The following is a 12,888-nucleotide window of genomic DNA, read 5'->3' on the forward strand; positions in this document are numbered from 1 at the left end:
AAACCAGAGTGCTCAGCAGAGTACATTTTCCGTGTTATGTCAGATGTGCCTTCTCAGTAATTGTGCCCGTCTGGTGGAACGCCATCCCATCAGATGTAAAAGAAATTATCAAATATTTGACTTTTAGAAGTGGCCTGGCCAGGGTAATGGGGAATTGGAGATACCTGTCCAAATTATGAAAGTTTCTATAACTGGTACAAATCTCTGCAAGAGCTATCATAATTAGTGTCAGCATAGAGACTTCCTACCCAACTTGAAGAAGGCAGGGTAGACTCCCAATTACTTTGCAAGGAAAACAGAGAACAGAATCAGAATTTGTGGAGTTGGACAGGACCACCAGGGTGATCTAATCCAACCCCCTGCAATGCAGGAACATTTTGCCCAATGTGGGGCTTGAACCCATGGCCCTGAGATTGAGAGTCTCCTACTCTACCAACTGAGCTATGTTCTGTGACAACCCAGCATGGGGTGCAGAACAGTAACTAATGACAACTTCCCTTTCCTGAGAAGGTATAATAACCAAATGCATAAGTAGTACATGGAAACCCAAGTGCATCTGCTGAGGCTATGCTAGATCATCTTGTAAACACAGGTGACAGTGTTACTACTCAAGGCATCACTTGCTTGAGCTATTCGGATGCCCGTGAGATTTAGAGATAAATGAGTGACAATCTGAATTAACACTGGCTACAAGAGGGATGTGGGTGGCGCTGTGGGTTAAAGCTCAGAGCCTAGGGCTTGCCGATCAGAAGGTCGGTGGTTCGAATCCCCGCAACGGGGTGAGCTCCTGTTGCTCGGTCCCTGCTCCTGCCAACCTAGCAGTTCAAAAGCACGTCAAAGTGCAAGTAGATAAATAGGTACTGCTCTGGCGGGAAGGTAAACGGTGTTTCCATGCGCTGCTCTGGTTCACCAGAAGTGGCTTAGTCATGCTGGCCACATGACCCGGAAGCTGTACGCTGGCTCCCTCGGCCAATAAAGCGAGATGAGCGCCGCAACCCCAGAGTTGGTCACGACTGGACCTAACGGTCAGGGGTCCCTTTACCTTTACAACATTGCTATATATATTTAAATTGTTGCTTCTTTAAACACACAAACCTAGACATGGTTTAATCACTAGAGAGCAGGGCCATCCTGAGATGTTTTGTCCTTGTAGGCAAAGTGCCCCAATGCTGCTTTTGCCCCGTGGCTCCAGCAACAGCACAACGGCAGGGAAGGGGACAGCTCTGCTGCCTGAAGCAAATTGCGTCACCTTGCCCTGACGGACAAGCAACATCTGCTAAATAGGCACTGAGCTTAGTTATATCAGAAGCTTTTCCTGGGTCAGTTCTTGTCTAAGTCAATAAAGTTCCTGTCTACCAGTGTGCTCTCTATGCCAGGATTTCCCAAATTGTGGTCCAGGAGCTTCACTCAGGTGGTCAGTGGCATGTCTGTGAAGAACAGCAGGTGCAGGAGCTGCTCCTGAATTCGAAGAACATAAGAACCCTTCTGGATCAGGTCAATGGTTCATTTAATCCAGTCTCTTGTTCTCACAGCAGCCAGCCAGACACCTGTGGTCAGCCTGCAAGCAGGACGTGAGTGCAGCTGAACTCTGCCCACTTGCGATCCCCAGAAAACTGGTGTTCAGAGGTGTCATGTCTCTGCCAGTGGAGGTAGAGCATAGCTGGTAGCTGCTGGTTGCCTTAATCTTCATGAACTTGTCTTTTAAATTCATCCAAGTTGGTGGCCATCACTGCCTCCTGTGGCAGCGAGTTCCGGAGGTTAACTATGTGCTGCAAGAAGAGACGCGAGCTTTTGCCTGTCCCGAATCGTCCCAACATCCAACTGCTTTGGATGTTTTGAGAACCTGTTGATCTGGATGGTACAGGGCGAATGGGACAGATTGGAAGTGACAGGAGGGGATGGGCAGAAACGACTAGAAAGAAGTGGAGAGCATTAAGAGAGCAAAACACAGAGAGGAAGTGAATAAATAAAAATAAAGCTGTCTAGAAGAATCAATAAAGAGAGAATTGAAAACCACTCAGCACCTTACAGTACCCTGTGTTACAATTGCTACAAACTGATGTGGAGAACTGTACACAAGACTGAAAAAAGATTGAGAAACTGAACTCAAAAGATTTGACTATTCTGAAACCTGCCAAATATTTGTCTGTAAGCCTTTGGTGTTGTGTAGACAGGCATGGCGCTAAGGAATGCCTGTCTCTCACCTGCGTGTTTCCCTAACTACTGACTGAATTGTTATGCTATCAGTTGATTCCATTAATGCTGATTCAGCTGCAGCTGAAAGGCCGGTCTCTGAAAGCAGGAGGTTTGTGAGGCAGAGTGAAAAGTCTCTGATGTAATTTAACTGTGTCAGAGGAAAGAATAATGGCAGGGATGTTGGAGAAGATAGAGGTGCTCACCACTACGGATGCAAAAGTGGGATTAGTGGTTCTGATTAAGCAGCCCATTTTGGATGAAAAGTTTAATCATTTACAAAGCACATACAACTGCCTGAGGGGTATTCTTTTGGCAGCATAATCCAGCCAAAGTTCAGTATCTTGAATTCTGTTCATTTCACAGGGAGAGATTTACTTAACTTTCTCACCAAACTAAGCAGGAAGCTGTGTTATTCTAGGTCAGGCTGTTTTTGCTTATCTACCTGAACGTGGTCCACTGTGATGGGCAGTCTTGCCAGCTGCATCTTCCCCCTCACCTGCTAGGCAATCCTGTTAGCTGGCAATAACAAGGGTTGAACTGCCTAGAAAACATATTCTCTACCACTGAACCATGACAGTATTTGGGCCACATTCCCACCATACCGCTTTAAACAGCTGTCACCCCCCCCCCCCCGGATTCTGGGAACTGTAGTTTCCCCGCCCCCAGGGTACTGAATGTTATTAAAGGTAAAGGTACCCCTGACCATTAGGTCCAGTTGCGGACGACTCTGGGGTTGGGCGCTCATCTTGCTCTATAGGTCGAGGGAGCTGATGTTTGTCCGCAGACAGCTTCCGGGTCATGTGGCCAGCATGACTAAGCCGCTTCTGGCGAACCAGAGCAGCGCACGGAAACGCCATTTACCTTCCCGCTGGAGCGGTACCTATTTGTCTGTTTGAACTGCTAGGTCGGCAGGAGCAGGGACCGAGCAACGGGAGCTCACCCCGTCGCGGGGATTCGAACCACCGACCTTCTGATCAGCAAGCCCTATGCTCTGTGGTTTACACCACAGCGCCACCCGCGTCCCTTGAATGTTGTTAGGAGACCCCTATTCTACTCACAGCCGCAATTCCCAGAGTTCCCTGTGTTTGATAAACAACTCTGTTATGAAATAATGGAAAATACATCTTGTTTGTTTAGAAAAGAGCCATTACTGCTGCTTCTCCCCTCCCCTCAGGGCAAGATTCAGCCACCCCTCTAGTAGCAGTTGCACTGAATAGTTATCGGGCGAAGGGAGGCAGCCGGCAAATGCGAGCAGCCATTTATTGGCAGGGGAACGTGTTTGCTGTTCAGAAAAAGATCCGATCCATCAAAACATTCAGGGCATAAACAACCTTTGCACGGTCTGAGTAATAAGCACAATAGAACCTTGGAACAATTCTGCACTTTAAAAAAAGGGGAAAAAAACACACTTCTGCATATAAAAAACCCCTTACATGTGATAAATTAGTATAGCAGAGAGCTTGCTTTCACTGTAGCCATCTCCTTGATGTGCTACTTTACTCCTTGCAGGGAGATTTTATTTTGATTTTTAGCTTTGTGGAGCTACGTATAAGGAAAGGTATGCATGCAGAATTTTGCCCAGATGAAGCAGGAGGGGAGAGTGCTCTTGTGCTTGGGTCCCGCTTGTGGGAACAAACTTGTTCCTGGAGAGCCAGGAACTCTTTGCACTTTGGGCACACCCACAACTTCTGCCCAACTGATAGGTCACATTTTGTACATGTGACAGACTGTGCAAAACTCAAGTGGAAAGCCACCCCCACTGCTGCTGGCATTCTATCTGCACAATTATTTTTGTGGTTTGCTGGCTTAATTTATTGAGGGCTTGAGTTTTCTGTGGATCCAGGAAGGGAGAGGCAGAGTTAGGGTGCCGTGGCCTCCTCACCCTGCTGCCAAACTCACATGTCTAAGAACATAAGGCTATAAGAAGAACCCACTGAACCAAGGATGGAAGAACGAGGAGGGGGAGGGGGGAGGGGAAAAATTGAGGATGATGTATTTTTGATAAATTGCTATGTTGAAATTCCTAATAAAAAATATTCCAAAAAAAGAGAACCTGCTGGATCAGCTTGTGGCCCAACTGGTCCAGCATCCTGTTCACTGAGTGGACAACCCAATGCGTGTGGAAAACTCAAAAGCACAAGAGCATTCTTCCCTCCTGCTTGATTTGAGCCAAACACTGCCTGCATTACTTTCCTTATAACTCCACAAATAAAAAGGGCTAAAAACTTAATTTTTTAAAGTTACAAACTTAGGGAACTGGAATGTGGCTGTGACCCTGACAAGAATAAATACGATGTAGAAAGCAATGTAAGGAAGATTATTATTATTATTCATTTACACTCTGCCCATCTGGCTGGGTTTCCACAGCCACTCTGGGCGGCTCCCAACAGAATATTAAAAATGTGATGTAACATCAAACATTAAAAACTTTCTTAAACAGGGCTGCTTTCAGATGTCTTCTAAAAGTCAGATAGTTCTTTATTTCCTTGACATCTGCTGGGAGGGCGTTCCACAAGGCAGGCGCCACTACCAAGAAGGCACTCTGCCTGGCTCCCTGCAACCTCACTTCTCTCAGTGAGGGATCCGCCAGAAGGCCCTCGGCGCTGGACCTCAGTGTCCGGGCTGAAAGATAGGGGTGGAAACGCTCCTTCAGGTATACTGGGCTGAGGCCATTTAGGGCTTTAAAGGTCAGCACCAACACTCTGAATTGTGCTCAGAAATGTACTGGGAGCCAATTCAGTTCTTTCAGGACCGGTGTTACATGGTCCCAGCAGCTGCTCCAAGTCACCAGTCTAGCTGCCGCATTAGTTGTAGTTTCCGGGTCACCTTCAAAGGTAGCCCCACACAAAGCACATTGCAGTAGTCCAAGCGGGAGATAACCAGAGCATGCACCACTCTGGCGAGAGTGGTTAGATTTGAGTGAATGAGAGAGAAAAATTATGGTTTGCCCACATTCCTGAGTTCTGGGCAATGAATTTCTTCTCCCACCCAGCGAATGCCAACAGCAGGTATTCAACAGATGCAGCGTTTTCCAGCATGGTGACTCAACGGGCAGAGGCCTTGCTTGTTGTGGAACGGCTGCCTGGCATGCAAGTGTTAAATGCACACAAGCTTTGCCCAGAAGTGGCCGCCTTCAAGTACCTCCATTCCTGAAGCGCTAGGCTATTTTCTTTTGAAGTCTGGTTGGCATGAGCTGGAGCTTTGTTCTCTTGCAACATTTTGCCCCGTCGCGAAGAAAGGTCTTTTGTGCAGAGGAGGGGAAGCCCTTAATGCTCTCTTAATCTGGGTCAGACTTTGGACTGGTCTCTCAGGTTTATTTTTAAACCAGGGATTAATGACGCTTCCTTGTTCACCGACCAAAGGTTTTTCCTCTCTCCCACCCCCCGCCAACTGCCCCACCTTCTTCCAACTGCACCGAGTCTTCCGAGAGGGGTGAGAACGGACTGAGGAGAAATGGTTGGCAAAGAAGACCGGGCCGTCTCTCTCGAGCTGGGCCAGAATGAAGGCATCGAGAACAACGGGTTTGTTCAAAGCGAGGAGCTGGAGGGAAAGGAGGCCGATGCCACAAGCCAAGATGGGTTGCCAAAAACATGTACTCTTTTCATAGAGGCTGAAACGGCGGAAAAGTTACCAGTGAGGCCTTACGCCGGGATGCCCAAAGAAGTGCTCCTCCAGTTCTCATCTCAAGCACGCTACAGAATTACCAGAGAAATACTTTTCTGGTTGATCATTGCATCCTCGCTGGTGCTTGTGGCAGCTACGGTTGCCATTATTGCCCTGTCCCCCAAATGCCTTGGCTGGTGGCAAGCCAGCCCCATCTACCAAATTTACCCTCGGTCATTTAAGGACACCGACAGCGATGGGAATGGCGATCTCAAAGGTAGGTGTGTCAGACTTATTTTATCTTCTGTTTCCTTGCATTTCTATCCTGCCTTTCTTCCATCATGGTTCTCAGACAGTCACTACCTGGACTCACAGCTGAGTCAGCAAGATGGTGGTCTCACAGGCTGTAAGAATATATCTTAGCCTTTTCCTTCCTTTTTTTTTTACAAATCTTTTTTATTCAGTTTTACATTCTATATTTGAATTAAAATATTAATCATAATCATCCTCATTTAGGATACTCTGAATTCTTAGACTCCCTCCCTCATGTTTCCATTATCAAACATTCCCTACTGCATCACATAATTTCTCTGTTTTACTTTCAGTAATCTGTTTTTACCTTAGTTTTTAGTACATTACAGCCGTTACTCAAATCCTGCCAAAGCTTTTAGTTGTTTACAGTGTTCTATATCTTAGCCTTTTCTGTTCTAGTCAGAGTAATGGGGAATGAGATTTCCTGACCCAGAATATATATATATATATATATATATATATATATATATAAATGTATCTTGAAGCTTTATTGCCTAAAATTGTGGACATATGTCCCACTCTATGAGACAAGGAAGTTATAAAATAAGGGACCTTGCAGGAAAGGAAATCAGGTGGAATGTTCAATCATAACTTCAACATTAAGTCACTTTCACACCGGACCTTTTAAAAGCATTCTTACACCACTTTAACAGTCGTGGTTTCTTGCAAAGTACCCTGAGAACTGCAGTTAAGGGTGCTGAGAGTTGTTATGTGATTCCTGGCTGTGCTACCATTCCCAGCACCCTCAAAAAAACCACAGTTCCCAGTATTCTTTGAGGGAAGCCATGGCTGTTGAAATGGTTGTGAGTGCTTTAATTGTAAAGTGGCAAGAGATGCAACTGTTGGCAGTGGGGCTGCATCCCCCACCACACCTGAAGACGGCAATCGAGCTTGGGGGGGGGGTGTTGCGGGAAAATGAACACACACCTTGTGAGCAGAGCGCTAGGTGTGCTAGCACGGTTTCTACTGGGAAGGCAAGTAGGCAAGACACACAGACAGACCATGTTACTAAAAAGTACCCCTGCTACTTCCGGGGTGCCAGGTCAGGAGGAGAGGAAAAGCTGAGTGTGCAAAATAGATTTGTCCTCTAAATCGGGGAAGCCTGGCAAAAACGGGTTTTGTCCACCGCAGCGAGCATCCTTCACTGACGTGCATGTGGATTTTCCTGCATTCATGTTGCAGGATTTATTTATCCAGACAAACACATACCACCATCACCCCAATGCAAGCATGAGGTTCTTCACATAGCCAATGCTGGCTGGGAAATGCCATTGAGTAAAGGGAGGACAAGTAAATTTAAAAAGCATAGATGCACATGCGTAAAAAATAATATTTAGGGAATAAGGGATGAAAGCGTTTGTAATTTTGAAGGCAACTTTTTTTCTCTCTCCTCTCTCCTCACAATGCTGCTAGAGACCATCAGTGCACCTCTTCAAAATATAGCCACTGCCTGCCTGCCTGTCTGATATGGAGCGAGATAAACTAACTGGTCAGTTAGTCCATCTAGCTCCATATCAGACAGACAGTGGCTCTGCAGTGCAAGTCCTCCAATTGGGAAGATATCTGGGATTGAAACTGAGACCTTTTGCCCAAAGAGCAATGTTTTCTGCCACTGAGCTATGGCTAGATAAGCCTCCTGGGGAAAGGCAAGCTTGTTTGTGGGCTGGTAATGCTTATTCATTTTCCCCCAAGGTACATAATGTTAATCCTCCAAACCCCAAAGACCAAGGTACGAAGGGCTGCCTTAAGGCTTCCTCTGTATGTTGTTGTTGTTTAGTCATGTCCGACTCTTTATGACCCCATGGACCAGAGCACACCAGGCACTCCTGTCTTCCACTGCCTCCCACAGTTTGGTCAAACTCATGCTGGTAGCTTCGCGAACAGTGTCCAACCATCTCGTCCTCTGTCGTCCCCTTCTCCTTGTGCCCTCAATCTTTCCCAACATCAGGGTCTTTTCCAGGGAGTCTTCTCTTCTCATGAGGTGGCCAAAGTATTGGAGCCTCAGCTTCACGATCTGTCCTTCCAGTGAGCACTCAGGGCTGGTTTCCTTAAGAATGGATAGGTTTGACCTTCTTGCAGTCCATGGGACTCTCAAGAGTCTCCTCCAGCCCTGTATAGCCCTGCCTTTTTACTGAGGGCATGAACTGCAAGTAGACTTCCAGGGTCCTCCACTTTCAGAGGCAAGGGCTGTGTGGTGTTCATACCATACATTAAAGCACATCTCCCCGCTCCCAAGAATCCTGGGAACTGTAGTTAAGGGTGTTGGGAATTGTAGTTCTGCCATAGGTAAACTACAGTTCCCAGGATTATTTGTGGGGGAAGGTGCTTTAAATGTGCTTCGAATATGTGGTGTGTATGAAGCCCAAGTAGCTAATGAGGTCTGTGCCTTTTCTTGACACCTCCTTTCTGTTCATTTTGGTGTTAAATCAAAACTGGTTTACAGTGGTACCTCGGGTTAAGTACTTAATTCGTTCCGGAGGTCCATTCTTAACCTGAAACTGTTCTTAACCTGAAGCACCAGTTTAGCTAATGGGGCCTCCCGCTGCCGCCGTGCCGCCAGAGCACGATTTCTGTTCTCATCCTGAAGCAAAGTTCTTAACCTGAGGTACTATTTCTGGGTTAGTGGAGTCTGTAACCTGAAGCATATGTAACCTGAAGCATCTGTAACCCGAGGTACCACTGTATTTGAAAGATAAATAGATCATTATGGGACGTTCTGTTTCTGGCTAGCGGCATTAGCCTTGCTACTGTTGGCTGCATTTTGCAAAAGTGGGAGATGCATATTTTGATAAACACTCAAAAATATTCAGTAAGAAATATAAGGTAAGAGCTACAGCTCACTGCTTGTCCTTTTCTGGAATGCAATGTCAGATGACCCCAAAGCTACTAGGCAACTGTTTGTATCTGAAGAATGTGTAGCAGCCCTGATTAAGGCGAAGATAAAGAGAGGTTTGGGAACTGGAAGAAGAATAACAGTCATAGTGAAGGCAAAGGCAAAAGGCAGTTTACCTAACGGAAAATAGAAAGTTGGACTTTGGCCCTGAAATTATTCTTATACAGTGGTACCTCAGGTTACAAACGCTTCAGGTTACAAACACTGCTAACCTGGAAGAGTTACCTCAAGTTGAGAACTTTGCCCCAGGATGAGAACAGAAATTGTGTGCTGGTGGCGCAGCGGCAGCAAGAGGCCCCATTAGCTAAAGTGGTACCTCAGGTTAAGAACAGTTTCAGGTTAAGAACAGACCTCCAGAACGAGTTCAAGTTTGTAACTAGAGGTACCACTGTAGTCTTGTGCCTTAGAAATCTTTCCAGTTAATGTTTCATGAAATTAAAAGATCTAGAAGGGTGGTTTGGGGGTTGTTGTTTTTAAATACTCTACATTCCTAATGAAGAAAACAAAGGATGCTGTAGCTATTCTCAGACAACACCATAGCTTCTTGGGAATTAATTATTCTGCCATGGAGACTTGGACCCCCTTGGTCAGTGTTTAGTTAATTCTGAATGGGAGGACATTCTACATCCCCCCATCCTTCCCCAAACAGCCTGCTGCCAAGTTCCATGGCTACTGGTGATGCTAATCCATCTTGCTCCTTCTGTCTCTGGGACTGGCAATCCAAACACTGGATTTTATTTATTTGCTTGCAACATCCTGCCTTCCTTCTACCATGGAACCCCAGTGGCCTACAAGGGGTTCCCTGGTGGTCACCCATCCAGACACTATCCAGAGCCAGAGCTGCTTAGCTTCAACAAGGTGGTGACCTCGCTTGCCTTCAGACCATACCCTAAGATGGCCCACTCCAAGACTAAGGAGAGGCTTCCTATAAGTATCTCTCATGCTTCCTCATAAGTATCTCTTGAACAAGTTAGGAACAACAGCAGTTCCAAACCTTACCCTATGTTATTGATAATGGATTCTGGATCATGTGAACCAAGAATGGAAGGACGTTTACTTAAGCAGACTTTCTTGCCTCCTCCTTTCCTTCACTGCTCTCTGTGGTCTCCAAAAGCTGCTTCAGAGGTCTGGGAGAATGGGATGGTACTGAACATAGGGAGCTGCTTGCTAAAGGAGTGGGGGAACTGGCCAAAATCAGATGGGTGGAATGGAATATCCTGGAAGAGGTCCTAACAGGTTGGCTGGTTCAAACACAAGGCAGGCGCAATGTTCTGCAGTGCAGCATTAGTTGTTGTTGTTAGTTATTAACCCACCTTTTATTCAAGGAGCTTGAGGCAGTGTAAGTGTCCCAGTCCCCCCACAACTCATTTGGGCCTCATAACTATCCTGTAAGATGCAGAAGGAGTGAACTTCGCAAAACCATTAAGAATTTGAACCAGCTAACCCCACTGGTTGTTACGGCAGTTTGTTCCTTCCCTTTTATTTTCCCTACCTAGGTATCCAAGAAAAGCTGGATCACATCCAGTATCTAAATGTAAAAACAATCTGGATCACATCTGTTTACAAGTCTGCCTTACAAGATTTCGGATATGGCATAGAAGACTTTCGAGACATAGACCCGATGTTTGGAACCATGAAGGATTTTGAAAACCTGGTTGCAGCGATACACGATAAAGGTTGGCTTTGCTCTATGTTTTATTCTGGATTGTTTCATTTGCTGTTTATATGTACTTTGATATTTTTTTCCTTAAAATTATAAAACCGTATAGAAATGAAATGGAATGAATGAATGAATGATGCTGATACATCCCACTTAGTTAGCTAACTTATTGATAACAGAATTAGCCATTAAGTTGCATCTGGAATGATCTCTGCTGCTGCTCATCCAAAAGGGAGCGAGGAAGATCCATTCTGCAGGTTATTGGATCCAAGCTATATTTTACTTGGTTTTGTGAAATGCTTAGTACTTTTTATTACATGCTAATTAACTCCATTGATCTTCGGGACAGGATCTTCACAAGCCCTTTTAGCAATTTTTGGTAACAATTTCCCCCAACTTGGTCCCAGTGCTTCAGATGGTTCAGCTCAGTAATCTTTGCAATAAGCCTTTACAGTAAACAAGCAAGATTATCCCCCATCTGCTATTGTGCACCTGTCCAGTCAAAGCCCAAGACTTAGTTCTCTTCTAGGAACAATGCAGGTGTGTGCAGTTTGACAGGCTGTTTTTTTACATCCTCTTGTGCAAGGTTTGAAAGTGATAATGGATCTAATACCTAACCACACAAGTGACAAGCACAACTGGTTTCAGCTTAGTCGCAATCGGACTGAAAAATATGCGGATTATTACATCTGGCATAACTGCACGTATACCAATGGGACCACCAAACCACCAAATAACTGGGTGAGTACAGAACTCCGATGGCACAAAAATAAACAAACAAAACATGCAGCAATGTAGGCATAAGCCTCACACCACGTGGTTCAAACAGTGACCAAACAGAGAGGCCTGGTGAGCTGTATTTGGTTCCTGAGCCTGAGGTTCTCCACCCGTTACAGGTATACGATGAGAGGTGATATGCTTCTGAATACCATTGGTTGGAAACCGCAAGAGGAGAGAATGCTCTTGCGCTCAGGGCCTGATTGTAGCATCTGGGTGGCCACTGGGGAAAGAGGATGCTAGATTGGATGGGCCCTTGCCTGATCTAGCACGCTCCCCTTACAAAATAGTATTAGTCTCCCTTTTTTTCTCAGTGATAGCCTCCTTGCTCTTGCAAACAACCTCTGCTTTGATCACAGCAGCTCAGCTTTCCCAGTAAATGCCATTCACATTTAAGTTATGTCTGGCTGTAGCAGGTCATCTCCTCTTATGTAGCCTGATTTCATTAGGACTGCTATTAACATATGTATAATATATATAGACATAATATATATAATTTGCTAAGCAGCGTTACTGCAATAGCAACTTCAGCTCAAAATGAGAACACACACACACACACACACACACACACACACACACACAAACTTGAATTGTGAAATCACATGGTTACAGAAGACTTTGTTCCCAAAAACATTCGCTGGGAACAAAAGTCCACTGACTCCAATATAATGCTCTATCAATTAAGAGTTTAGCCCTGTGCGCACTTACTCGGGAATAAAGGGAGCGAATTCTGACTAAACACATTTAGGATCAACCTGTTAATCAGTAATAGCATTGTAAGGGTTGTGATGTTATTAAACTGCAAGCATTTCCAAACAAACAAGAGATGTGAAATTCAGCTTCTTATGAGATATTTTGCCCTCCTAAGCACACATGTGTCACGTAAGTGATTTGGTTGTTGAAGCATTAGCTGCTGTTGCTTGTTTTCTGCTTCGTTTGATCTTAATTCTTTCTCGAGTCTGCTTTTCTGGCTTATTTTCGGCCGCTCTCTGTAGAAACCTGTTGGCAGGAAGCGGCACATTTCGCATGGATAGTTCGTTGTGACATACCCCTTGTTCCAGTGGGCACGCCAGCCTAGGAGCCTCCTCATCACAGCTGTCTCTTCCCCCTGCCAAACATGACATCAGAATCAAACAAACCGGCACATTGTTAGATCACTCTTTTCTGTTTCTGTAATGCAAAGATGTCAGACACTGGTTTCACTAGGATGAAAACTCTGCTCTCATTTCCCACATTTTAATCTGAGGCTGGAGCAGTTTGGGAAACGGCTGCAGAGGACAGTTTCAGAAAACACTGCCCTGTTTTGCCGTAACATGCCCTTCAATGTGTTTCAGGCCAGAGCACAAACTGTGATTTTGGCAAACAAATCTGTATTGAGAAGTAATTTTATTTTAAACCTTTTGCCCTGTAGTGTGCTTGCACTTTGTAAAATGAGCTTGACAAACAT

At 45.3% G+C, this 12,888-nt stretch overlaps 1 protein-coding gene across 1 annotated transcript in view; it reads left to right on the forward strand.

Annotated features, from left to right (window-relative positions):
* Positions 1–5,616: 5,616 nt before the first annotated feature.
* The window catches only part of SLC3A1 (solute carrier family 3 member 1), a 29,139-nt gene continuing 21,867 nt past the window's right edge, over positions 5,617–12,888 (forward strand). Inside the window, exons 1-3 of the mRNA XM_080998153.1 lie at positions 5,617–6,076; positions 10,501–10,680; positions 11,251–11,405. Of these exons, the coding sequence (XP_080854279.1) occupies positions 5,650–6,076; positions 10,501–10,680; positions 11,251–11,405 (762 nt within the window). The 5' untranslated portion in view covers positions 5,617–5,649. The remainder of the gene's footprint in view (positions 6,077–10,500; positions 10,681–11,250; positions 11,406–12,888) is intronic.

Source organism: Podarcis pityusensis (assembly GCF_964106645.2).
Source record: "Podarcis pityusensis genome assembly, chromosome: 3".
Taxonomy (NCBI): domain Eukaryota; kingdom Metazoa; phylum Chordata; class Lepidosauria; order Squamata; family Lacertidae; genus Podarcis; species Podarcis pityusensis.